This window comes from Brachyistius frenatus, unplaced genomic scaffold, assembly GCF_029030835.1.
Source record: "Brachyistius frenatus isolate BFR_SWC_R1_liver_20210118 unplaced genomic scaffold, ASM2903083v1 Contig_74, whole genome shotgun sequence".
Taxonomy (NCBI): domain Eukaryota; kingdom Metazoa; phylum Chordata; class Actinopteri; family Embiotocidae; genus Brachyistius; species Brachyistius frenatus.
The window spans coordinates 345,787-370,414 of record NW_027210673.1 but is presented as its reverse complement, the minus strand read 5'-3'; the positions used below and the strand labels follow the sequence as shown (position 1 = coordinate 370,414).

The window sequence follows — 24,628 nt, the reverse complement described above, 5'->3', positions numbered from 1 at the left end:
TAGTGATCAAGTGCAGTCTAATAAATATGTCAATAATATGTTATTTTCCTCATTGAGCTCTTCAAACGGTTCGGTGATATTAAATAATTACCACCAAATCACGATAATACCCGAAAAATTAAGGCCGTGAGTTGAGACAGCTTATCCAATTTGACTACCGACAGGCATAGAGGCCGATCTTGTTTCCTTAAAAGACTTTCACCCCAATTCAGGCTTTTATAGCCAAGACGAGGCAAATTGCTGGCGTGGCGACGTTTCGCTAAATTGTAATATCGCTCACGAAGCCAAGTGAGCATCACAGGTTTAATGATTTATAATTAATTCAATATTAAGAAGTAGCCAATCTTCAAATTGCAAGGCTGTAAGCTGTTGCGATGATGTGGCTCTAATGCTCCTCCATTGTGGAAAGACAGACTCTCACTTCTCGCATCAGGGCCTGCTCAGACGGTTAACGTTGTTGGTTTAATACAGATCGCTAAAACAAATACACAAAGAAAATATTTATATTATATCTAAGCTTAATTATCAGCGGCATTTCAGGCGCTGTTATTGCTCCGGACTCCGGCATTGATCCTTCCATTTTCATTTTAAGTCCTCTTCCTGCGCACAGAGGGATGAAAGACAACACAAATGATTCTCCACGAATCAATTAATAACCACGTGTGGCGGCCCCCTCGGCACAGACGGAAACGACGATTTAAAGTTTGATATGAAGAACTTCAATAAAGTCAGAGGTTGGGGTCTTACGACATGCAACAGCAGGAATCAAAGCCGTTACATTCATCCTCTAATTACATTAATGTCATGTGTTGTGTCTCCCGCGTGTTTACCAAAAAAGCTTTTCCCCCCTCTGAGCTTGACCTCCCATTTCTACTGGGCTGCATAATAGCGCACGGCTGAGACTCGAAGTGGGCCTTTTTCAGACGTGCGTAGAGCCCGAAGGTCGGAGTGCCCCGTGTGTCACATACACTGCAGGCTACTGAGGCGCCATCAGTTTGAGCGAGGCATTTCTCTTTTACCCCGACAAACCTTCAGGGGGCTTTTAGCATTTGTTCAGTCTGCAGACTCTGGAAAACATCTGATTCATTTTCTAACCAGTCCCAGATGCGTCGGTGTGAGCGTGTGTGTGCATGAGCGCAGCAGTGTGAGTTTGTCAGTGCATGAGAGTTTGGAGAGAACATCCGCTGTCTAGAGAAGGGGAGGGAAAGACGAATCGTGTGGATTTTTTTTTTTATAATAACTTTTTAGGTATGAACGCAGATACGTGCGTCTCATACTGCGATATGACATCGATGGATTCATATTATAGTTCTTCTACTGCGCAAAGTAGAGAACACCAAGCGAACCCTTTCAGGACTTTCCCGACCACTGAAGCGAAATATAGCCCCACGTTCATTCCGGGGAAAGGGCAGGCTTACGGAGAGAAGTCCCGGAGTCCTTTCCAGCCCGAGTGCCAGTCACTGGATGGCGCTGAGGAGGGCAACTTCAACAAATACCAGCTCTTCATGCAGCGGCCGACCTGCAAAACTCCACCCGAAGGCAGCAAGCTGCACCTGGACAGCGGACACAACGGGACGCTCATTCCCTGCTATGGTGAGTGCACAGAAAACAGGCTCAAAGTGAAACATATTGGCCATAGGTTTAACGGAAATGCACGACAAGAGGGAACATTTGTAAACAATAATGGGAATTCACTGTACTGTGTGCTACATGATGTGAAAGTCAGTGATCTGTTAGCGGAGGAGAGAAGAACCCCCCCCCCCCCCACCATCGACAGAACTTTATTCGTATATAGGCTATAAATTCATCGGTGATGTTTCACTGTGCGGTGGTTTCCGATCAGCCTGATGTGGGCAACTATGTCGAGAAAATAATTTGATTAATAATTAAATTTTTGTGACAAAAATGGTTCTGATTTGAGAATTTAATCTCTCACCTTAATTTGCCTATGAAACTCTGAATTTGATCAGAAGTGAGTTTCAAGTATTTTAGGAACCTGCGCGCCTGCAAGATGAGCTAAAATACATTACATTCTGCCTTTTATTTCCAATTCGAGGTAGTGCAAAGTTTGAGTCAAAAAAGATTCAGTCATTAAAGGTAATTAAATAGATTTTTTTCACACTTGTGTTTATTGATCTATATGATCATAAACTGCAAGTCAAGAGGTTGTTTTTTTTTGTCATTCACAACACCATCAAATTCGCAATCTCGTGAAGCCGCTGCATCGCTGTCACTGCTCTCACTGGCCTACAACTGCAGCCTGTTTTTGCTAGAAAATTCTCTTAAATCACTGGAAAATAAAGGCATAAAAAAAATGATTGTACTTTTTTAGACATCTAGGTCACTGAGTCACGTCTCCATACACACGCAAAACGGAAAACTCACTGCATGTGGCGAAAATGAAGAAAGCAAAACGCCATCTGGACTATTTTGAAGACAAGTTAGTGCATGATTGTCCATTATATTTATGACAATTTAATGTTTCAGGATGAACAGAAAAAGCGCACCTATCGTCTTTCAGGTGAAATGGGGAATATAGATACATTTATTCCATGGAGCCTCATAGGCCAAAACAATTTACAATTCAGGAGCCATCCATGTTCAATAAAATTCCAGACTGCCTGCACATCCAGCTGACAAACAGCATCCATTTCAAACGAAAGCTTTATAGCTCTGAAGACTCTGCCGACAATTTGCTGCTCTACAAATGTAACCTTAAGGTCGTTTAAAGAAAACATTTAATTTTACTGTCTCTTTTTACAAGATGTGGGGGTTCAAAATAGAAAGAGAAACTCTCCTTATTAAGTGGACAAAATGGATTCAACTGTGAAATTAGATAGAAAGGGCAAATAGGCTAAAATAGAATACCTTATACAAACTATAATAAAAAATATGTATACCATATTTGTAGCCTAGAGAAACAAAAACAAAAATATATATTTTGGTGAGCATTACGTTAGGCTATAGACCCGTTGACGCCTATAATTCAATCCCAGATGTTTATCATGATGCTACAGAAGAAAACATCTGTTATGATCACAGCTGAAATTTGACACGTTAATCAAAACCTTTGCAGTAACTCAACCTTTACGTACATATTTCCAAATAGCAATTTGCATCAAAAGTACAGAAAATGCAAAAACAGTAAATGCTGGACCGTGTGTTTTTCAGAATTAGGTGTAACAAATAAAATTGAACTTCCCTAATTCTGCTCAGTGGGACCAATTACAACTAGACTTGCACTAACACAATTTTTTGCGCAGTAGTCAGTGCCACAGTTTGCCAAAATACATCCATAAAGTGCAAAGTAATCTGCTTTCCTGAGCAACAACTGGAGTCACTCTTCACTCCGGTCTGAACTGTCATTTTTTTTTTCTGCCTCCAACACACTTGAGCACCCCTGCATTGAAGTGAATGGATTTGGCAAGTGCATTGACAGAATCATTTAAACACCATCATTAAATGCAACATGCCTCCCTTGAGGAGAGCTGTGCAATATTATTATTGAAAATGTTGCAGCCAGATGAAGGCATCGTGGCTCTGGGGAGGATACTTTGGGCTCTTGCCAAAGCCTCAGGCGTCAACAGGGTTGCGCTGTTATGTGTGGTCCTCAATGGGAGATATATTGCTCAATGCTGATGGTTTATCTCCATTGCGATGACAAAAGTCATCTCATAGCCATGGGGAATTTTCTATGTGGCAACTTCAGCTACAGCTCTAATGCTGTTCACATTGCAACCCAACATTTTGTATCTGTGTGTTATTGTGAGGATGTTACATGAAAAATGGTGCTTCGATGCAACACAAAGGGAGAAAAACTTTACTCGCTGTCTTACCCCTTTGTAGACGTGGATGCTAAAATTGCTCGTTAATAATTACATTGATAACACATGAAGATAAGAGAAGCAACGGTGAGGATGTAGGTTCATTGTGTTAATATTATGTATTATAATGTGGAATATTTTTGGGATAAGCTTCATAAAATTCACACTTTAAATTCAGGACAATTCCAAACATTTCCCAACCCATTTCCTGAATTCCACTGCAGCAATATGAAAGAAATTGTCAAATTGAAGAGGTTTAAAGAGATTTTAAAGTTCAACTTTAAATATTAGATATTCAGCACTGAAAATGTGCAACATATTTGGTGTCTGGGATAGTGTTTTGTGAAATTTAAGTTGTTTGTGCGTAGGCACAAATTATACTTCGTCCCTACCAGACAGATCATGTTTTTTTTTAAATACAATATTGTCTCTAAAAGACTAATTTAATGCAAAGCAGTGATTCAGGTTGGCGGGTCTGTTCATTTCAGTGCATGTTAATCAGTGAGAGTGTGCCACAGTGAGGACAGGGACGGAGCCATCTACCTGCTCACACAGCGATGACTGAAATAAAACCTCTGGAGCTGTTCGAGAGCTGAGGAATGCAGGTCAGAACCGCAGGAGAGGTCCGCATTAATGTAAGGCAGATGTGCATTACTGGCTCCTATAGTTATTATTCATACTCCCCAAACATCACATCTCCAAAGCTACAGAGAGTCCCTGAGATGACAAAGTGGGACTGGTTTACATAACCCTGTCTCAACAATACCTTGTACAAATAAGCAAGGAGTCAGAAATGGACATCAAGATTGGGTAATGATTTGAGAGACTCAAGAGAAATGAGAGGGCTTCTGGGAAAGCCACACATGTGTGGGAATGACTGTTTACATGCAAGTACTTTACTGAACTCACAGCTGAAGTTTGATTAACGTTCAGTTTTTATCCTTGATACAGACTGATTGATGCAGTAGAGACCATAACATTTTGTAAACATAAATTTGTGATGAGAATATTCGTACACTTTCTTTATAATTCAAGAGTATGTAAATGGAGATAAGGCTGAAACTCTAAAGTGGAAACTATCACTACACACTAGTGTTGTGGGAACAGTGCTCCAGGCTAAACAGATTGCACCGTATCCTTTTTGTCATTTCACAAAATAACCAAAGCAAATGATGCATTTAGAAAATACAACAATCAATTGTCAATCTTTCTTCTTTCAAACCACCCCTCCTCCCTTCAGTGGGATATTGAGCATCCTGTTATATGTAAAACATTTTCTTAGCATATGAAAACCAAAACACAACCCCAAAAAGTCCTGGCAGCGCTTTAAAAGCATCCTGTCAAAATATAGTACTGTAAGTACATGTTAAAAGGCTTGGGGAAGTGATGTCACAGGATATGCATGTTCTGATGACTAACACATTGTGTCGATTTGAACAAAAAGCAAACGCCAGGGTGACACCTGTGATCGTGCCAGCTTGTGTCTGTGAACCAGAATAAATTAGAATATTTAATGAGTGAATGCTTGAAAGGATGAATTCCTGACTTGTTAGAAAGTAATGGCTTATATAAATGTGTGACTCAGGAGGAAAGGCGGCAGCAATTTGCCTGGCATCAAAAGAAAAAGACATTCATATAACTTTGGCAAGCAAGATCTTGTTTCATGAGGTGTTGTTTTTCTCGATGTTAAGTTTCAAATTCAATTAAAATGCCTCTGATCACGACTCAAAATTATGTTTTCCTTCTCATATATGCTCCTGCACTCCGTCTTGCCGTTGTCCCACTAACGCAGCATGCCTTGGCCTCTACTTTCGGCCGCCTTTCTTGCAGCCGAAGGTAACTTCCCCCAGCCAATCTGACATCTGCGCGCAGGCCAGAATAGAAAGACTGGCCAGCTGGCACACATTTTGATCGGTGTCTTTGGTGTTGAGGCGGGCATTACCTTTACTTCCTCAGTTCTTATCAGTGGACTATCAGCTAAATCTAACCTCACAACGCAAACATGTGGCCACACAGTGCTATGGTATAATCAAAAAGGAAATATAAGCTTGGAAACTACTGGGCAAGGCAAATGTATGACTATGATCTCTTTGTTTTAAGATAAAGAAAACCAAATAACCTGGTCACACTGCCTGCACCACAGAGTTTCATGTTTGTCTGTGACTGTAAAAAGGCAAAAAATGTGATTCGAATATGAAGTATTCTATGTGATCATAGAATGTATTTGGGGCTACTGGAAAACAGGGAGGGGTTACAGATGATTGCATTACATTATATATTTCATAACTACACTCAATTGAATTTCCTTGTCATTTGTTACTCTTCTATTTACTAAATTTGTATCCCAAAGCCAAGACGAATTGTAATATTGATTATATGAAACCCAGTCATTGCAATAAGTTGATACAGACAAGCAAATTTCCCTCATCTTGACCTTAAGAGGTTAATACTTTGAATATAAAACGTTTCTCTGCACTGATATACATGAAAGCTATTTTATCAAGATGCTTTACAAGAAAACTAGTTCTTCCTCCACAACTAATTACTTTCTCTCCTAAAATAACTCTAACCTGACCAAAACTATTTTGATGCACTTTGATATGAGAATAAGACAGCCTCTGCCCAAAGTGTTAGGACAGCAGCGAGGTCATGATCGAGTACATTTTTGAGGAGCTCGGCTTGAACAGAAAGATTTTCTGTTTCCCAGGGAATCAGCATTCTTGCGTGAGCTGCTGGCATAGATCGCTCCTCAGAAACATCTGGGAGCCTCCCTTCCACTGAGGAAACAACAGTCAACATCAGGTTTTAGACCACATTGCGGAAAAAAGAATCCAGCCCAAAGCATATGTGAACCAACAGCGAATGTAAATTAATAGTCACCTGTTTACGACCAAACTTATTCTTGACTTAATTTGGTCCATATAAGGTGTGATTACTATTGCGGCATACTGCTATCAACTTTGAGAGAACATTTCAGAGCACTCTGTTTAAAAGCATTCCCTTCCCCATTTAGTGTTTGGTCATTAACCCTTCCCCAGGTTACTAATTTATAGTGTTTCTTTTATTTGGCTTCACTTGACCCAACCCGTCCTATTCCATAAAAACCGAGAGGGTGCCCTGTTGCTTTACAACCAGTTAAATTACACTTTGATGTTTTCTCTCTGTTTTCAGCAGTGATTAAATTGCTGACCCTAGTAAACATCTGACCTCAGCTAACTGAAGAGGTCTGCAGCTTGTCACAAAGAAACTTGGCAAATTGCAGGATCAGGCAGTGATATCCAGCGCAGTTATATATACGTTGATAAATACTGAAGGAAGATCAACTGTCAAAAACACATTACTCTGAATGCCCAAAAAAAAAAAAAAAATCTGAGCCAAAGGACTGGAATCTTGGCTCCTAAAAGAAAGCAGTGTGTGATGGCTGTGTTCTCCGGAGCAGCGTGCAGAAGAGACAGCTCAGCATGCGGGAAAATTGAAAGATGTTTGTGGCAAAGGATTCTGTGTGGTTAGCGTGACAGAGAGAAGCGAGATGAGTCTGGAGTAATACACAGAGAAAAGATGTTGATTAGGCCAGATTCCAGTTTAAAATGTGGCAAAAAAAAAAAAGCCTCTACAACTGAGAGTCTTAAAGGAAAAGTTCAAGATTTGGGGAAATTCACCTTTTAGCGTTCTTAGATGAGAAAATCGATACTCTCAAACATCTAAGCAGTATAAAGACAGGTAACAGGAGGAACAGCAAGGCTGGCTCTGTCAAAAGCCAGAAATACACCTATCAGTCTGCTAAAGCTCACTGTGTATTGTTTAATCTATAAAAACATGCAAAAAGTTTAAAAATGTCAAAATACCAAACTATTTCTTGGCTGGGACCAGTAACTTAAACAAATAAAGTGCAGCATACAACTTGTTAATTATTGAGTTTTAGGGATGTTGATAGGCAGATTTTGTCACCACTGGAAAGAGCCAGGCGAGTTGTTTCCAGTCTTCATGCTATGCTAAGCTAGATGGCCGCTCATAGCATCATATTTCCTGTGCAGACATGGAAGTGACATCAATCTTCGGATTTAACTAGTGTTAAGAAATAAATACGTGTATTTCCCGAAATATCAAACTATTCTAGATGCCAGTATAAAATCTGATAAGAGAGAGAACCTTAAACAATTCCAAGCTGCATCCTAAACTCTTCACATCCCCTCATCTGTGCTCAGCCTCACAGGATATATACCTTGCTCAGGGGCATAACTGCATTTTCTCTCACAGATGCAAATGCCAGGCAGGAACCTTGAGTTGACCTGTCTTACTCTGCTAACACGGCAGCCGTGCTCCTGCCCAGGGGTAGAATGAAATTATTGCACAGTGCTTGAGAATAAGAGGCCAGCTCAGGGGTTGGTGATGTCAGAACATCTGCCAGCGTGGAGACCGTAAAGAGGACTGACAGGTAGGCCACGGCGATATGAGGTCATGAACTCCAGCTGGGCGACCTGTGCTGTTCCATTAGTGTCTCGGTCTGGGTAAGTCATAGCCAGAGAGCAAGGGAGGCCTGCTGCAGTTTTGAGGGGATGACTATTGACAACTCAGTGTGGGACACACTAGCCAAAGACGTACTAATCCATGAAAACAAACATGCATGTTGCAGACAGCCACCGCCTAGCTTCATCACTCCACAACTATTTAGTCATCGTATTAACCACTAAAAATCTTGGCTCAAAGACTCACGAGTGCCACAAGGTATCAACTCTTTTTTTTCTCCAATGCCTGAGTTTCGTGAGAATGATTACATTACTCAAAACAAAAATGAAAAGTGACAAAGGCAAACGCATGCACAAAACTATTTGTTAATCATCCTAATCTTCCTAACTCGAAGACAAATGTTGTTGGACTAAAATGAGACCATTATGTGCTGGTTTAAGACAAATACAGTAAGGAGAGGGCGCTCTCCGTGCCCATTCACAAGAAAGGCAAACAGAGGCTGACCGAGCACACTGTTCTCACTGGCCCGCAACGAGCCCTTCAGCTTATTTATTCACACGGCTGTTTGTTTATTGAAGGAGAAGGGACAGCTTTCTTCATCTCCTAAAAGGAAACAAAAAAAGCCAGCAAGCGCAGACAGGAACAGAGCAAGGTCTGTTGCAAAATGGACGCTCACGAAATCGAAGGTGACAAACACAATGCTGTTTACATTTGAGGGGCAAGGCTGCGGGATAAAGCGTGGTCGCCCCCCGTACACAAGGCCCGGCATACAAGGCTCGAGATGGAGCAGATTTTGTGTGGCTCGGATTTCAGGTGGAGTGATTGAGAGATGTGAGGGAGAGGGGCTTTGAGGGTTGTGTCACACCGATGTGTAGTGACATACCTTTCAAACAAAAAAGACATTTCTTCTCTGCAACTTTTAGATGTGCGACACACAGGCAGGGCCTTTGAACCTTAAAATAAAACATTACAGAGATGATGTAAGCCTAACGTAAATGTCATTTTGTGGAGATTTTGCAATGCGATGATGAGCAGACACACTTGTTGATGCGAATGTGAGGCACCACGGTTTTATTCGGACACAATTTTTTTGTAAAGAATATTTGTTAGGGCATTTTTGCCCTTATCCAGACGGTGCAGTGTAGAGGGGAAACAGAGCAGGGGAATGACGTTCAGAAAAGGTCCAGCCAGCCGGGAATTAAACTGGGGATTCACGACTGATGGTATTCATGGCCATGTGGTATGCACCCTAACCACTCAGCTATAAGGTTGCCCTATTCAGCCACATTTTAAAGAAAGTATGATTCTGATATTCAAATTATAGTAAGAGCAGTAACTATAATTACAGGACTACTATTAACAGCGTATTACACTATATATTCAGCTTTTTAATGGTCAGAAACTTGGTTGTAATTGCTTATTTAATGAAAATATTATTACAGTGAGAATATGGTTTATATTATATGTAAAGCCACACTTAATTAATCGCTTCATATGAAACTCGTAAGAATGGCACAGTACAACTGAAACCAAAATTGCGCAGATGTATTTCATCATGACCAAAGTTTAATATCCACACTTGAAATTTGTAATGATGAGCACTGCCATCAATCCATGTCACAGAATTAAAAAGGTACTGCACAGATAGTGTGCTGTACTTCTAGTTGAGGGACTCACACAAGATATATTTTAAAATATTGGTCAAAATTGGTGCTGCAGATATCCTGACTTGTGCTTTTCAGTAGAGTCAAACCCTGGACTCTGCATTTCCCATGGCATCTTTCATTCCACTCCTCTCCAACGCCAAACCCTCAGTTCGTAAATCAAGCTATCTTTTAAAAATGTTAATCTTTTTTTTTTTTTTAAAGCTTTGCTCCCTTCACAACCACAAAAAAAAACTTTATACAGCTCTCTCTCAGGCTGAGTTATGTTCCTCATGATGAGTTAACTGAACTTCATGTGTGAAATCAGTGGCAAACTGAGACTGATCACCTCGTTCTTTCTGCATCTCATCCATGCAGGGAAAGACAACAGCGGCTTGACAGAGTCTGAGTTGCCCCCGAGCATCGACCCTCCCGGGATGGAAGGCAGCTACCTAAACCTTAAGGAACCCGGTGTGAAGGGGCCGAGCGAGCATCCCGGGTCGGACCTCTCTAGCCCTCTGGACAAAAGCGAGGCTGAGAGCAACAAAGGCAAGAAGAGACGCAATCGCACCACATTCACCAGCTACCAGCTGGAAGAGCTGGAGAAAGTTTTCCAGAAGACACACTACCCAGATGTTTATGCCCGCGAGCAGCTGGCACTGAGGACAGATCTGACAGAGGCTCGTGTACAGGTAGGATACACATGACAAACTATACATGTATGAACAACACAAACATTTGCTGATCTGACATCCCTATCAGCGGGATTTGTTTGTCTTTTCCAAAACAATTACCAATCACTGTAAGGCATCATAAATCAGCTCCATGATGTGACAAAGCTACAGTTAAGAGTTGGTAAGGTTTAAGCACAAAAAAAAAAAAAAATCACAGTGCGAGTTAAAATAAGTACAGTTCCTGTAACATAGTGGTTTGGGTTAAAATTACTACTTTGTCAAAGTATCGGTGTTGCCATGGTTACTATAATGAAACACGTGGTTAAGGTTTGGAAATGATTATGATCATATTTAAGACGATGTTGGCTTGGAAGTAGGAAGGAACAGCTGTCTCATATGTTCAGTGTTTTCACTCCAGTCCACCAGAGCAGAGGTTCCCAGACTTTTAAGACTGTGTGCCACTATGTACCGAAGTAAAATTCACAAGCACCAACACTGCAGGTACCAAATTTGTTCTTTTCTTTTTTCCCTAAAATCAAATTCGAGAATTCAACCCTGCAATAGCCTTAGAACAGCTAAACAACAGCAACAACAGCAGCCACTGTTTTAAAATCAACGAATACATTTGCATCTGTAGCTCTAAAAAGCTCCACTCGACTTTACATCCAACTTCTCCTCAGCGTTGGACCTGTCTGGTCCAGCGTTATCTTTTGCCGTTTGACTGTTTTATGGACCATGTAGTTAATTAAAAAACTACTCATTCTGCTTGATAAAATTAACTACTGAGGACTGACTGTGTCAAGATAACGTTTGCATTATGCTAGTCGGACATGACATCACACCACCCTACGTGACTAAGCAGAAGCAACTTCTATTTCAATGATTGTAATTATTCAAATGATTACCAACACATTTTCCTTACATTATTGCGATGTGATGTGTGTATATAATAACTGCTGTATGTAATTACATTTAAATGTTTTGGACTTGGGCCAGTTGGAGTACATATCGTTCGGCCTTTCAGCAAGGCTCTTATGTGCCACCAGGTGGAGTCTTACAAACCACAGTTTGGGAATCACTGCTCTACAAAAGGGATTTGTCACTTAAACATTTTGGGCACATGCTGAAACCACTGATGTCGTCGTTTCTTCCTGGGAGGACAGTTTCCATGACCTGCATTGCATGGGCACAGTTGTTCATGTTTGCATGCTAATAATCACTCGGGGAGCTGACAGAAAGAGGGTTGGGAGAGTTAAGACTGGCATGTTGACAAAGATTGCTCCGAGCAGCAGACAGCAAGGCCTATTGTTCTCCATCTCTCTTTCTGCCTGCCAGTTTTAGATCAGGGTTGAATGGGTGGGACTCGGGGAATACTCTGCTCTTAGCACTTACACGGTGCAGACTCCACAAGAGGGTCAGAGGCCAAGGGTTTCTCCCCAGCACTACCATGTTCAAACTACTTCACTGCACAACTCTGGAGGCAGGGAAGGAAAACACATGGAAAGCCATCAAAGCTATTTGGCATGGATATAAAAAACACTTTGAGATGCCACTTTCAATTTCCACACATAGTCCAAGACATAGACAGGGACAGAGAATCTGGCCTGGTCCTCATGGTGTTACAGTAAAATAAGTACATTCATGCTGTGTTCACACAGACCCATCTATTCCCCAGATGAATATAATTAACTTTTTCATCTGACAGGCACACAGCAGACTCTGTTGAGTCACTGTGAGGTTTGACCCAAACTTCTAAAATCAGACCCTAAATATGCACGCAATCAAGACTAAACCCCACAATTTCAACTGAAGGTCCACGGAGACAAAGTCCAGGGATATCCAATTGTTGAATACCAAGGGGCACTCGAAGCTTTGGCAAGCGATCGGAGAATCCTTTTCATCTCCAAAACAGCAGCAATTGAAATCCAGAGTACAGATTTCTGCCAAAATGCCAATGTCAAGGTCCTACAGTTTCATCCTCAGTTTAATGATGAATGTCTTCATAAAGTCGGCCTGCAGTTTTCCATAATCACATCTGTGACTTCTGCTGCCACTAGTTTATTTAGAACAATTAGCTCTCAACCTCAGACTTGAACTTCACCATGCTGCCTACTTTTTTATGGAGGAGGAGGAGGAGGAGGAGGAGGAGTTGTGTGTGAGTGACTGCTGGGGCAGTCTATCAATTGCAATGGTCCTAGATGACAGAGATGAGGTGAGACGTCTGGACTTCAAAGCCGTTTCTGGAGTTGTGGACTCTGCCCTCCCTTTCTCCCTCTTCCTCTCTCTCTGCCTGCTGGCTCTGGAGCATAAATAAAGCTCTTTAATGGCTCTGTAAGCTGCATTTTGCTGTCAGCGTCTTTAGCAATTACTGTATCACCGCCAAGCACTTTGAGCTCCAAGAGCATCGAGCCACCTTCTTTGCAGATGTCTGCTAAATAAAATAAACAAGGGTAGTAAGTGTTTGCAGTTGGTAAATACCATCCTTTTGGGCATCATATACAGGTTTCTCTTCATGATAAACAATAAAACTATTTCTGTTAACTGGAAATCTGCTTATGCAAAGACACCAATGGCCTTCCTTTCTGAAAAGAGCAGAAGTTTATAACTTTGGGAATAAGAGACATGGAGCAGCAAAGGACACATCTGACTTCATAATGTTCCCTGAATTATCTCTCTGCCAAACTATTTGGCTTGGGTCTTATTCCTCCTGCCGTTCAAAGGAAAAGCTACGTAGAGTAAACCCTCTGTGAAACATTACACACTCAGTCCCCAGAAACCAAGACAGGGGGAATACAGTGCTCAGACGACATGCTTGTGTATAAAAAGGTTCCAGTCAGTGTTTGAGAGGGTCCTGGTTAAAATACCGCACTTGTTAGTGAGTGATTTTAAAAATCTGTACATAATATGGTATGTAAATGTGTGTGTGTATCCTGTGTGTGTAAGTGTACGCCTGGTCCGCTGCTCTCGTCTGCACGCCTCTAAAAGGTCAAAGGGGTTAGCTGCGGAAAGCCGAGGGCTTAGGCGTCAGGAAATTAAACATGAAATGAAAACAAGCTCCAGTTTGAACATTCTCCCATCTCACTTTCCAATATCCCCACTTCCCCTCACTGACTTAAAAGGGAGGAGGGAGGAGAGACATGGAGAGGGTTCGGCGTTGGGGGTGGGGTGGAGACAGACAGAAGAGGCTGTGCTTCAACAGAGGAGTGGGTGGATGACAACGAGATTAAGATGAGAGGAGGAGAAAAGTTATCTAAGGCTATCTTGATCGATCACAATTAAGATGACCGAGCGGTAACTGATAAAACTTTGTTTTAAAAGCAAAGTGTAGCTTTGAAACACTTTTGATATTGACCTTAGCCCAAAGCCTAGAAGTTCTTTCAGCTGCACTTACTGCTGTTCTGGACAGTATTTCTTCAAAGAGTCTTACAAACATCTAAATGAAGTTGTGACTGCAGTTTCTCATCCAGGTGACCAAAAATTAAATATTAACACCTTATTTTGAATAAAAACACAACATTTTGGAAAGAAACATCTATATATGCCAAAATACAGTTTCACATCATAGAAACGTTTCGCCAAAGTTCAAAACAAATTCGTTTCACAATAACAGCTCTAAAATTGTGAGATGTCTATATTTGAGACAGGGTTGTCCAAGAAGGAAGTCATGTGACAGAGTAGAAAAAGTGACAGAGTCTGCGGAGGGAGGAGGTTGGGGGTGGTAGGATGGATCAAACACAGATCCTAGGAAACCACTGATTGAGTCTGTGAGCAAGAAAAAAACAAAAACAATGTGGATTAGCTTTTAAGTAACGTAGGACAGGCAAGAGACGTGGATGCGGGCCAACAGAAAAGGACAAGAAAAGCGTTAGCATCTTTTAATTTTAGAGCCAGTACTGAGAGTTATACGTTTTGAGCTGTGGACACATGTAGCTATTACACATTTTGATGTGAGGCTGTAGAATAACTGCTTACAAGATGTACAATTTTGGTTAGTGTTGTACAAGTTAAGAAAAGAATAAGAGGCATAACGTTTTTAGCCTTTTCTTTTTTTTAAATTTTAATCACGCATGAGACTAACAATGTTTCTTCCAGATGGTTAAAAGAGTCTTTAAAGAGTTTGAATTACCCTCACAGTTACAGCGAGTGTTGTTAAATGAAATTCAGATATGAACAGATTTTCAGGAAAATTGTGTACAAGATTTATTCATTTATTATTAATACACGAGAGGCACAAACCTCTGTTAAATCAAAGAGTTCCAAAACATGTTAGAAACTAAAACTACAACTGTAAGTCATTTTTATGTTTATCAATCCAATCAGGACCTTTTGTGTTGGAAACCTGTGATGTTAAGAGCTCATGTAACCAAAGAGCCACCAAAGGAAAGACATGACAAATGTTAAAACAATAATAGACCCCAAATCCTGAGGGGGAGCAGAACATGGAGTCAGAGCGCCCCTCAAAACATATGATATAATTCAAAGGGCAACAACCCTTCACCTTGACATTGGGGTTCAGCCACAACCTCAGATATCCGCTTACCCCTATGTAAGGGTGAGCTGTCGTCTAATCTCGCCAGCTGACCTGAGGAATGTCGGAGTCAGACGACATTTCTTTACGTCAGCCTCTCACAAAACTCCTGACAACAGCTATATACATGGTTTTCTCTTTGGAAATGAACCAGCTAGTGGTTACAAGCATCTAGAACAATGATAGACTTGCATGCAGGTTGCTGCTTAAAGCTGGTGTTATCTCATTTAATAAAAATCCACTCCTGCCCCATATTAGTTCACATCTTCACATCTTTGTACAACACAGCTCAGGTTTGTCATTTAATTTCACTGTGTTTACATTGATTGAGAGAAACAGTGAGGGTGAGAGACAAGAGGGGAGGATTTAAAGAGGTTGACTGAGGGGAAATTGCATGTCAGGCACTGTGAAAACCACGAGCTGATTGGGCTGGGAATCAACCCACAATCCAAGTTCAAACCCCTGTGTCGAAGCGGGATCGCTCTTTCTTTTCTCTTTGAAGAAATTTCCCTCTTCTCTCTGGGGAGGATAAGATTCAGACAATCAACAAATAGATACAGATAAACATGTGGAGACTCCCAGTACTCCCCTCAGCTTTTCTATTCTTTTGCGTGGATATGTGAGAGAATTCTCCAGAAAAAAAAAAAATCAACAAAAGTTACAACTTAAACAGGAGATATGCACGGTTAGGAAAGGCGGAAATCTTAAGAAATAATGTGACGTCTATCCACGACTTAATTTAAAAAACAACAAATGTAATAATGACTAAAAAGGTAAGAATACGATTGAGTACGTTCTAAAATGAAGTCGTTTGACTATATTAAATAACATTGTTATTTGCTCATCGTTTGAATGAAAAACATTTTGATTTAATCAACTCTCATCAACACCCTTTTAAGATTTTTTTTTTAAAGAAGATCAATTGACTAGTTGATGCAGCGAAAGAACATGTAGACATGTTTGGCCTTGTGCACACAGTAGAGACCATGTCATAATATGTAACACTTGACGTATCCAGTCGCATATTTTTTGCTTATTTTTATCTACACTAGTCAAACGTGATTATGTTACACAAAATTGAACACAGGTACACCCTCTACCCCTCAAAAGAAGAAATAAATAAAGCCCACGAAAAACAGCATCACACCAGCGATGGGATCCATCGTCTAGGACGACAGATATCGTGAGAGAAATAAAAGTATGTAGAGTATTCTAGATTAATATATTGAACACATCTAAAGATTTCAAAAATATCCTTGTGGAGTTCTCTCAGGCTGAAACTCTTTTGCTCAGGCTGTAGCACTTTTTCTTTCAGAGCCCTTTCCACCATTCAGTCATTCTTTCCCAGTACCTTCCACAGTTAAGGAGATGTGGGCTAAGTAGCCTGGACTTGGTCTGTCAGCAGGTTACTGAAAGTACTGTACACCCTTTCTGAAAAGTAGCATGTCTATCAGTCTGGAAAACTCACCCAGAAAACCTTCCTCACGTGCTACAGACAATACTTCATAAACCTAAAGTTGGAAATATAGAAAATACGTATTTACACGCATACAGTACACGTTATGTTCTAGGTCAAAAGTTCAGCATTTGTTTCATGGATTACACAGAGGGATTCCCTACTGTATCCCACTGTGCTGACATGTGGGAGAGAGCACACCTTTCTCAGAGTGATTTATGAACAGCTACAGGCCCAGATGTGGATCTGTCGACACTGGCAGCTTGAAGGGAGGCAGACGCCTGTGTATCAAAGGGAGGAGCTGAAACATGCAGCACCAGGGGAGACTCACCATTTTCACATCAATAGCTCAGTGTGGACGGTACTTTAAAGACACGTCAAGTCTTAAAACTAGGGCCCGGACTTTCATGTGCTGCAGAATTTATTTGCTGCACTATCTTCAATTTATGCGTCTCAGTTTCTTACTCTGTCTTGCGGAGCAAGAAGATGCCCCACTTTTCTCCAAAAAAAAGTACTTGTGCTTCCACATGATATGAAAGCTTTGATAGCCATGTTTAAAAATGATATTCAAGTTTTGTTTGAGAGAGGCTGGCCTGCATTAGGAGGTATTTTCCTGATGGTCTGTTTTCTTTGCAGGTGTGGTTCCAGAATCGCAGAGCTAAGTGGAGGAAGCGAGAGCGTTTTGGCCAGATGCAACAGGTCCGCACGCACTTCTCAACTGCTTATGAGCTGCCTCTACTCACCCGGCCTGAAAACTATGCACAGGTAAAGTACAATAGTGATAGTCCGCTCACTGATAACTGCAGGTTCTCATGATCGGTCAGAATCAGAAAATATTAATGTAGTGTAAAACATGATCAAGGTTTGTTATTAAACCTTCACATGGGGGCAGTGGACATATGGATAACTTGCAAGCAAAACAGTTATTTACACCTCAAGACAATGCATATAAACATTCAAATTTATTTGAAGTTATGCCTCTGACCACCTGAATGCAAGTCTAATACTCTCTTTTAGCTCTATATTTGGTCTCTACCACCTCCCGAAGAAAATATCTGGCTCTTTAGTTGCTAAAAGCTCTGCAATGTTAACTAGCCTGCCATCTGGTGTTGAGGCAGAAAGGTGGAGTGGGTTGTTAGGGCTTTACCTCTGAAAACATCAACCTACTGCGGCTGAAAATGTCACTATGAATGCAGTGACAGTGAAGCGAAACAGTAAAGTCGCAGACCAGAGAGGTAAACAACGAACTGAAATTCACTGTAGAGCTTTGCAAAGCCAAAGGGAAGGATAATTCTCTGAAGGTCGACGAGCAACCACTTTCACATTTAATTCATTGTTATTGTGAAAATATCCATTATAGTCCCTTTAACCTGTTTTTCCTGCTCTTCTACAGATCCAGAACCCCTCGTGGATTGGGAGCAGCAGCGGGGCGTCTCCGGTGCCTGGCTGCGTCGTGCCTTGTGACTCCGTTCCTTCCTGCATGCCGCCTCACCCTCATGGTCCTGGAGGCGTCTCTGACTTCCTGGGTGTGCCCAGTCCAGGGAGCAGCCACATGGGACAGACACATATGGGCAGCCTGTTTGGGGGTGGTGGGATGGGCGGGGGAATCAATGGCTATGATCTCAACGTTGATCCAGATCGCAAATCCTCCAGCATAGCTGCCCTGCGTATGAAGGCCAAGGAACACAGCGCGGCCATCTCCTGGGCTACATGATGTCCCAACCCAGTTCCACTCGGCCCCCATATGGCCCCCTCTCTGGAGCAGCCATCAGCAAGCACTGTGGGGGAAGAAGGGTTTTTCCTGAGAGCACTAATGATAACACCGGTCAAATGAACAGTGAGAGACTGTGGAGATAACAGAGGCCATTACAGCGGCCAACACAACCAAGATAACTGTGACTATGACAATCAGCAGATGCTGAATTTGAGAGAAATCCAGAGGTGTGATTCAGATGAGGACATTCATCCTTGATTCCTTGATCTCTCAGGTCTCATTGAAATATGGGGTTAACTCTCCAATAAACTGGCTAACATTCATATTGATGAAAGGTTATAGTAAAATAAGCAAGCGCAAACATGGTTTACAAATATCATTCATATAATATATGAATTCAGTGCCAAATCCAGCCATATCATACATTCATTATTTACAGAAATAAGCATGATTCACATTATTTGCTTCCTTTATCATATTTTTTGTATCACTCATCCTGCCACACTTACATCATTTACGCAACTACCACTTTTGTCTCTCATACTGTAAATCAGTGAAAGTCCATTTCTGAACAAGGTCTGCATTTTGTAAGCTATTTAAAAAAACAAATCCACTCAGTGAGAGCAATCTCAGATGCATACCAAGTGCTGAAAGTTTCTTTTCAGTCACTTTCTATTACTACTTTTTTATAACTGCAATTCTATAATTATAAATAATTTAGTTTGTTGTGGGTAGTTTATGTCCCTGAAAAGAAGGACAGGTTTAATGCAATAAGTAAACAGAGTCTAATTGAGCGGGAGCAGATTTTACCTGCCAATTGAGAGCAGGCACTGGATTGGCAGTAATTTCAAACCAACTTGTCATTTCCTCTCCCAGGGCTGCCTCCACAGGTTCCCCTATGAGGCTCAGGCCTCAGGTTACAGGAAACAGTGTCTCCACTGGCAGGCCAGATGCAGCAGTGCACAGCAGCAACCTTCAACACCAATTTACCACGCCAGCTCCAATCAGCAACCCACAGGAATAGATGCAACTTATTAGCAGTAAAGCGAGCTACCCTGCTCTACGAACACCACAGTACATGGTGAGGACATGCTGCACACACGGCGAAATAATCAGTTCATCGTTAGATGTGGACTCAGCTGAGATGACTCTGGGATTTGTAGCTTCCTCACAGAATCCATCACATGCCAGAGACTGCAGGCCGCATCAGTGGCCCCAATCGTCCCGAGGAGCATTCTGTAACGTTTAGGTAATGTGATGACATTAGAGGCACTGCAGGAATGTGGTGAGAATGTCCAGTGATTGCAGGGGTATCTGTGTGCGTTACCCCGTCGGAATAGGCCTGTCACCAGAGCTGGGCTCCAGGCAGCGGCCAGAGACAGGCTTCATTAGTCTTTTGGCCGATCTCTCCGAGACGCCTGCCTGGCTAGATATCCATTTACTTTCCCCTGTGTGGATGATGGCAGGAAAGCCCAACGTGACGTCTTCAAATGTCTTGTTGCCCAAAGTCATTCAGTTCATTGCAAACGAAGATTAAGAAAAAGAGCAAATTGAAGAATGTGTTTGTCAATTTTGGCTTAAAAATAACTTTAAATGATTAACTGCTTATGAATATTGGTGTTGATTATTTTTTGGTGACCTGTTTTTGCAGTTCTATTTGAGACCTCAGTGTCATCACATTTGTTTTTCAATTGTTCAAATTCAAAGTTCAACTTGTAGAAAGAATTTAAAAGTTTTCCTTTACATCTATAGACCATTTAATAATTTGTACTTGCATTGAAGCCTTTTTCTGTCAACAGTGAGTATGTTAGGCGACAACGTGATGATTACTTTAACACTTTCATATAATCTACGCACAGGATTTATTGGCTGTACTCAGAAGTCAGCAAATGAAAAAGGACTCTAAAGTAAATTATGATGAAAAACATTACGATCAAAATTTCAGGATAAAAATAGGATGTGAACAAAATACATTCCTTCATGATTTCACGTGTGACAGAATTCCTACTTGTCAAGTTGACAGTGTGTCACTGGTCCTCCCTCAGTGCTCCCCTCCTCTGCAGCTCCGTCCATGTTGATACTACTGAAATAAAGCAATTGAAATTCATGGTTATAATGTTGTATTGTGTGAATGTGAACAATATAAATGATATTGTTCTTTTGCTTGTACATTTGTTTTGCTTATTTGTCAAATAATGGACCTCCAGAAATAGACCAATGAAGTATTACAGTAATATTGCTGAGAAATGTCAAGTTATGTTCTGTGTGTTATACTGAAGAGTAGCTCTGGACTTTTACCCAGGTTGAAATTGCTTTCTAATTTTTTTTGTATGGCTTTAAGCAGCTTTTTGTATATTAATCAAGCACTTCTACTTCTGATTGTGCCAATGCAATAAGTTATTGCACTTACAGTGTTGAGGAAGTGTTTTGTTTTTTATTATTTTGGACTTCTGCTGGGACAGTAGTCTCTTTCTTAAAGCCAGAGACTTTTTGTCCCAGTAGTTGAAAATTGTCTCCATATTTAGCACCATGAACGGCATCACTGAGGTCTGCTCAAGGTGCTGGACATTTGTTTGTACAGAAGTAACTTGCCGTTTCTGTCGATGATGGTTTTGAAGTGATTTTGAAATGATTTTGAAATAAATGGATCTCCAATGGATGAATGGGTGAGGATAGTTTTTCTTTAAATGGCCTAAAAACCTACTTTCCCAATTAGTTTCTAACTCAATCACACTTTTTGCCACCAAAGCTGAAAAGTTTGGGTGATTTGGTTATTTCTTCCTGGTTTGAACAGCACAGGTGTCAGGCAGGAAAAAAGTGAATCCACATCTGTGCAACAGCCATAATTTAGCAACATTGGAATCATAAACTCAAATGTTTCTGGTTTGTTCTGGGCCACTGCCAATCAATTCAGACTTAAACACAGCAACACACTCTTATGAGTAGACGCTAATAATAACAGGCATTTAATAATCTGCGACATAGTGATCATTCAATTTATCTTTCTGGCACTTGTGAATCATAATTTTCCCTCATCACTTACAATAGCAGCGTTACACAACTCTAATTTTCACATTAGTTTGTTTTATTCTAGGACTAAAAGTAGAAAGTAGTGCACATGCCCTTGGCACTATTTGTTCACTTAATTTCTTTAAATTTCATTTAATTCTAGATTCTAGATACAGCCTATGAGGCTACTACTTCTGGTCAAGAACTCGTCTGGCTCATAAGAGCCTGTAAAATAAAATGTGTATTGTGTACACCTCTCAATAAGACAAATACAATGTTTTAAATCACAAGCTTTAGACATGCTGATGGCCAAGTTTTAGACAGAGCCAGATTTCCCCGGGCTTCCAGTTTTTGTGCCAAGCTAAAGGCTGCTGATTGTAGCTTCATATTTAATGGCTAGATGTGACGGTACTATTAACTTTCAAACAGGCATATTCAGAAAGCCAAAGTTCTTCTTGAATAAATAATAAATAAAGGTGTTGCTTACAGACTTTGTTGAATCATTGATTATCAGTATTGTATGAGAAAATCAAAGATTGCAGGGTTATTAATTATAATTGCAATAGTGCGTATGAGACACTAAATGACAAAAAAAGACCAGTGAACATGAACATAGATATTACACACTGATATGCAATGACATAAAGGGCTTAATACAATCAAAATACATTGCCATAATGTGTGTGTACGCACGATTGGAGGTGTGATCCCATCCTTTTTTCTCACAGCTTCCAGATGTGATGCTCTGCCCAAGCCATTAGGCCCAAAGTTGAGCCTAATAGTTTGAATGTGCCTTAAATACCTTCAGGTGTTGTTAGACTAACAATCTACCTACAGCTGTGGTGAGAGAGCCGAGATGTAACACAGTATACAGTGTGACATTGTTTCACACATATGTTCTTTGTTTTAGCAGTACAAGCTCAATTATGGAACAAAACTGGCTTCAGAAAAAAAATCATAAGCACTTCAAAATGCCTTTCCTACACAACAAAACTACGTCTAATCAATCCTCTCTTAATTTGAAAGATCTTCCACAAAAGGCACAACCACTTAAGACAACTGTCATGCAAGACAAAGAGAAGGCACGGCCAGGAAAAAAGATAAACCTGTGCCAGTTCACATCTTGCCATCGTTGTGGTCTTTGCCCTGCAAAAAATGTCGGTGTTCACCCATTCCTGCTTGCTCATGGCAACAACATGCTGACTTTTCCATAGTTGCGCAAGAGTTTAACTGGAGCACTCTGCTCGCATGAGAATGGCAAAACTCGAGAGAAGCCTGCTGTCACCCACTAAAGCCTCCAGCTCTAGTTAAGGAACTGGAGCTCATCAATAGGACTGCAATGAAAGGGCAGAAGAAGGCCTGCTGCAGCGCAAGCTTCTACATGTCAGATGAAATACTTACCATACAGTATTTTTTTCCAGTAACGGTAATAAGAATACTTCACTTGCACAAAACGCTTCAAAACAACACTATTTAAGTTTTACAGTGAACGCACACTGTTGATAGACTGGAAAACAAATCCCATTAACTACTACAAAACAATTATGTGTTATTGTGTCTTTCAATATTTTCCAAATTCCCTATTAGGTCTGTGACAGTCAACCCAGTGCAAATCTTTCAAAACAATCAAAAGAATTGAGTATACTTTCACTGAAGATAAGTTCAGAATTTCCTAAAACATTTGAGTATCAATGTGGTTCTGATAAGTTTTTCATTGAAGTTGTTATATTCATGGCTCAGAGTAGTAAGGTATGTCAGGATTTAGCTTCACAGATGATACTTGATCGGCCAAATTCAGTGTTAGTTTGGGTCTTTTCATGGGATTTTTCACGGGAAGAAAATACAAAATGTCACCAGACTTCTCCTTTAATAAATGACCATTAATCATCGAGAGGAAATATTACACTGTAGATATATACTGGAAAAATTAAAACTCTTAGTCTCCGATCATGACCCGGTGAGATCATTTTACTGACACAGACAGAACCATGGTTACAGGTCTGATAACATAAAGTGCTAGCTAAAGAGGCTTTCCTTCTGTCTAAAACACAGCTAGATAAATAAACACTCACAGAGGAAGAAGAGCAGCCCACGGTGCCCTGAGCAGCACTCATTAAACCTAATGGGTCACGCTGCTCCAGCCAGGCTCCACTGACACCCCTAATAGAAGCCTGCAAGGTTAAGGGACCATGAAGACCATTAGGGCACTTCAAAGTTCACCCCACTACATTAGGGCCCTGCTGATATGGCAAAGAGGGGACAGATCCAATTCCTCATTCACTACTTTATTTTTCCATCACTTGACCTGTCAATCAGTCTGCTCCATAAACAAGTAGATGCTTGAGCTGCTCATTAAGGGCCATCGTTAGCAAGGCCAAGGCTGTAAATCGGCCCTTATATCAGCTTTCAGCAAAACTTTCTTATAGGTCATATTTTAGCGCTGGCACTTTGGCTTAAACTGTTAAATGATCCCTTTGGTATGAAAAGAAAGCTGCTGCTTGCACTGTAAATCAAATTTCTCCACACACTTTTGGACCAATGAAGAGACTCCTAGCAACTGTAAACGGCTGCAGTCAAAGCAAAATGACAAGCACGCTGACCAGTAAAAAAAAAAAATAGATACCTCACTCCTAACAGACTCAGACATGTGAATTCACACAGGCCATGTTAGCTACTACTTCACTCAAAGAACTTCAAGTAACATTTCATCATAAATCAAAAGGCACATGATTTATTGATTCTGTCCTATAAGGGACAGACGAGGAGGAGCAGTCGCCTGTTGTGGCCGTAAGTCAGCACCACAGGCCCTCAACATGGGAGAGGAAGGAACACATCATACATCACTTTGTCCAGTAAAACGTTGCTCATTACAAGCCGAGAATGCCAGTAAACAGCTAACATTTAGCTAAGCTTTTGACACGCATAAGAAACTAATCCTACAGAGCATGTATGATCTAAAAGTAGTGGCATCTGTTTTTAGGAAAGATCTGCAAAACAATGGAGGAAAACAAAGAGGCAACATGAGTACGACAGTGCCCCCTATAATATAAATGTTTTTTGTTTTTTTAAAGTTTTTCTAGGATGTTTAATGAAAATTTTAGGACCTAACTAAAAACTAAATTAATAAGTTGAACCTGAAGTGTGTCATGTCCGACCACAAGGTCACAAGATCTGACAGGTCACTGAGGCCGTGTCTCAATTCCCACATATTTTTATACTACCTTTTTCCTGAGTAGATATAAGTGCATTAACGCTGTCATGTATGGAAGCATTCAGAGCACGACAGGTATCCCTTTGGTGCACTCAAAATGGT

General features: G+C 40.8%; 1 protein-coding gene across 2 annotated transcripts; it reads left to right on the top strand.

Moving 5' to 3' along the window:
- The first annotated feature begins 1,250 nt into the window (after positions 1 to 1,250).
- Positions 1,251 to 18,306, top strand: LOC138626464 (homeobox protein aristaless-like 4). Of its 2 annotated transcripts, XM_069708113.1 has the most exons (4): positions 1,251 to 1,593; positions 10,313 to 10,626; positions 17,229 to 17,357; positions 17,986 to 18,306. In XM_069708113.1, exons 1-4 carry the CDS (start codon positions 1,251 to 1,253, stop codon positions 18,304 to 18,306), a joined length of 1,107 nt encoding a protein of 368 aa, XP_069564214.1. The 2 variants fall into 2 exon arrangements, with proteins under 2 accessions (XP_069564214.1, XP_069564215.1); XM_069708114.1 differs by lacking the exon at positions 10,313 to 10,626 and having other exon boundaries at positions 1,251 to 1,619; positions 17,256 to 17,357.
- Positions 18,307 to 24,628: the final 6,322 nt, after the last annotated feature.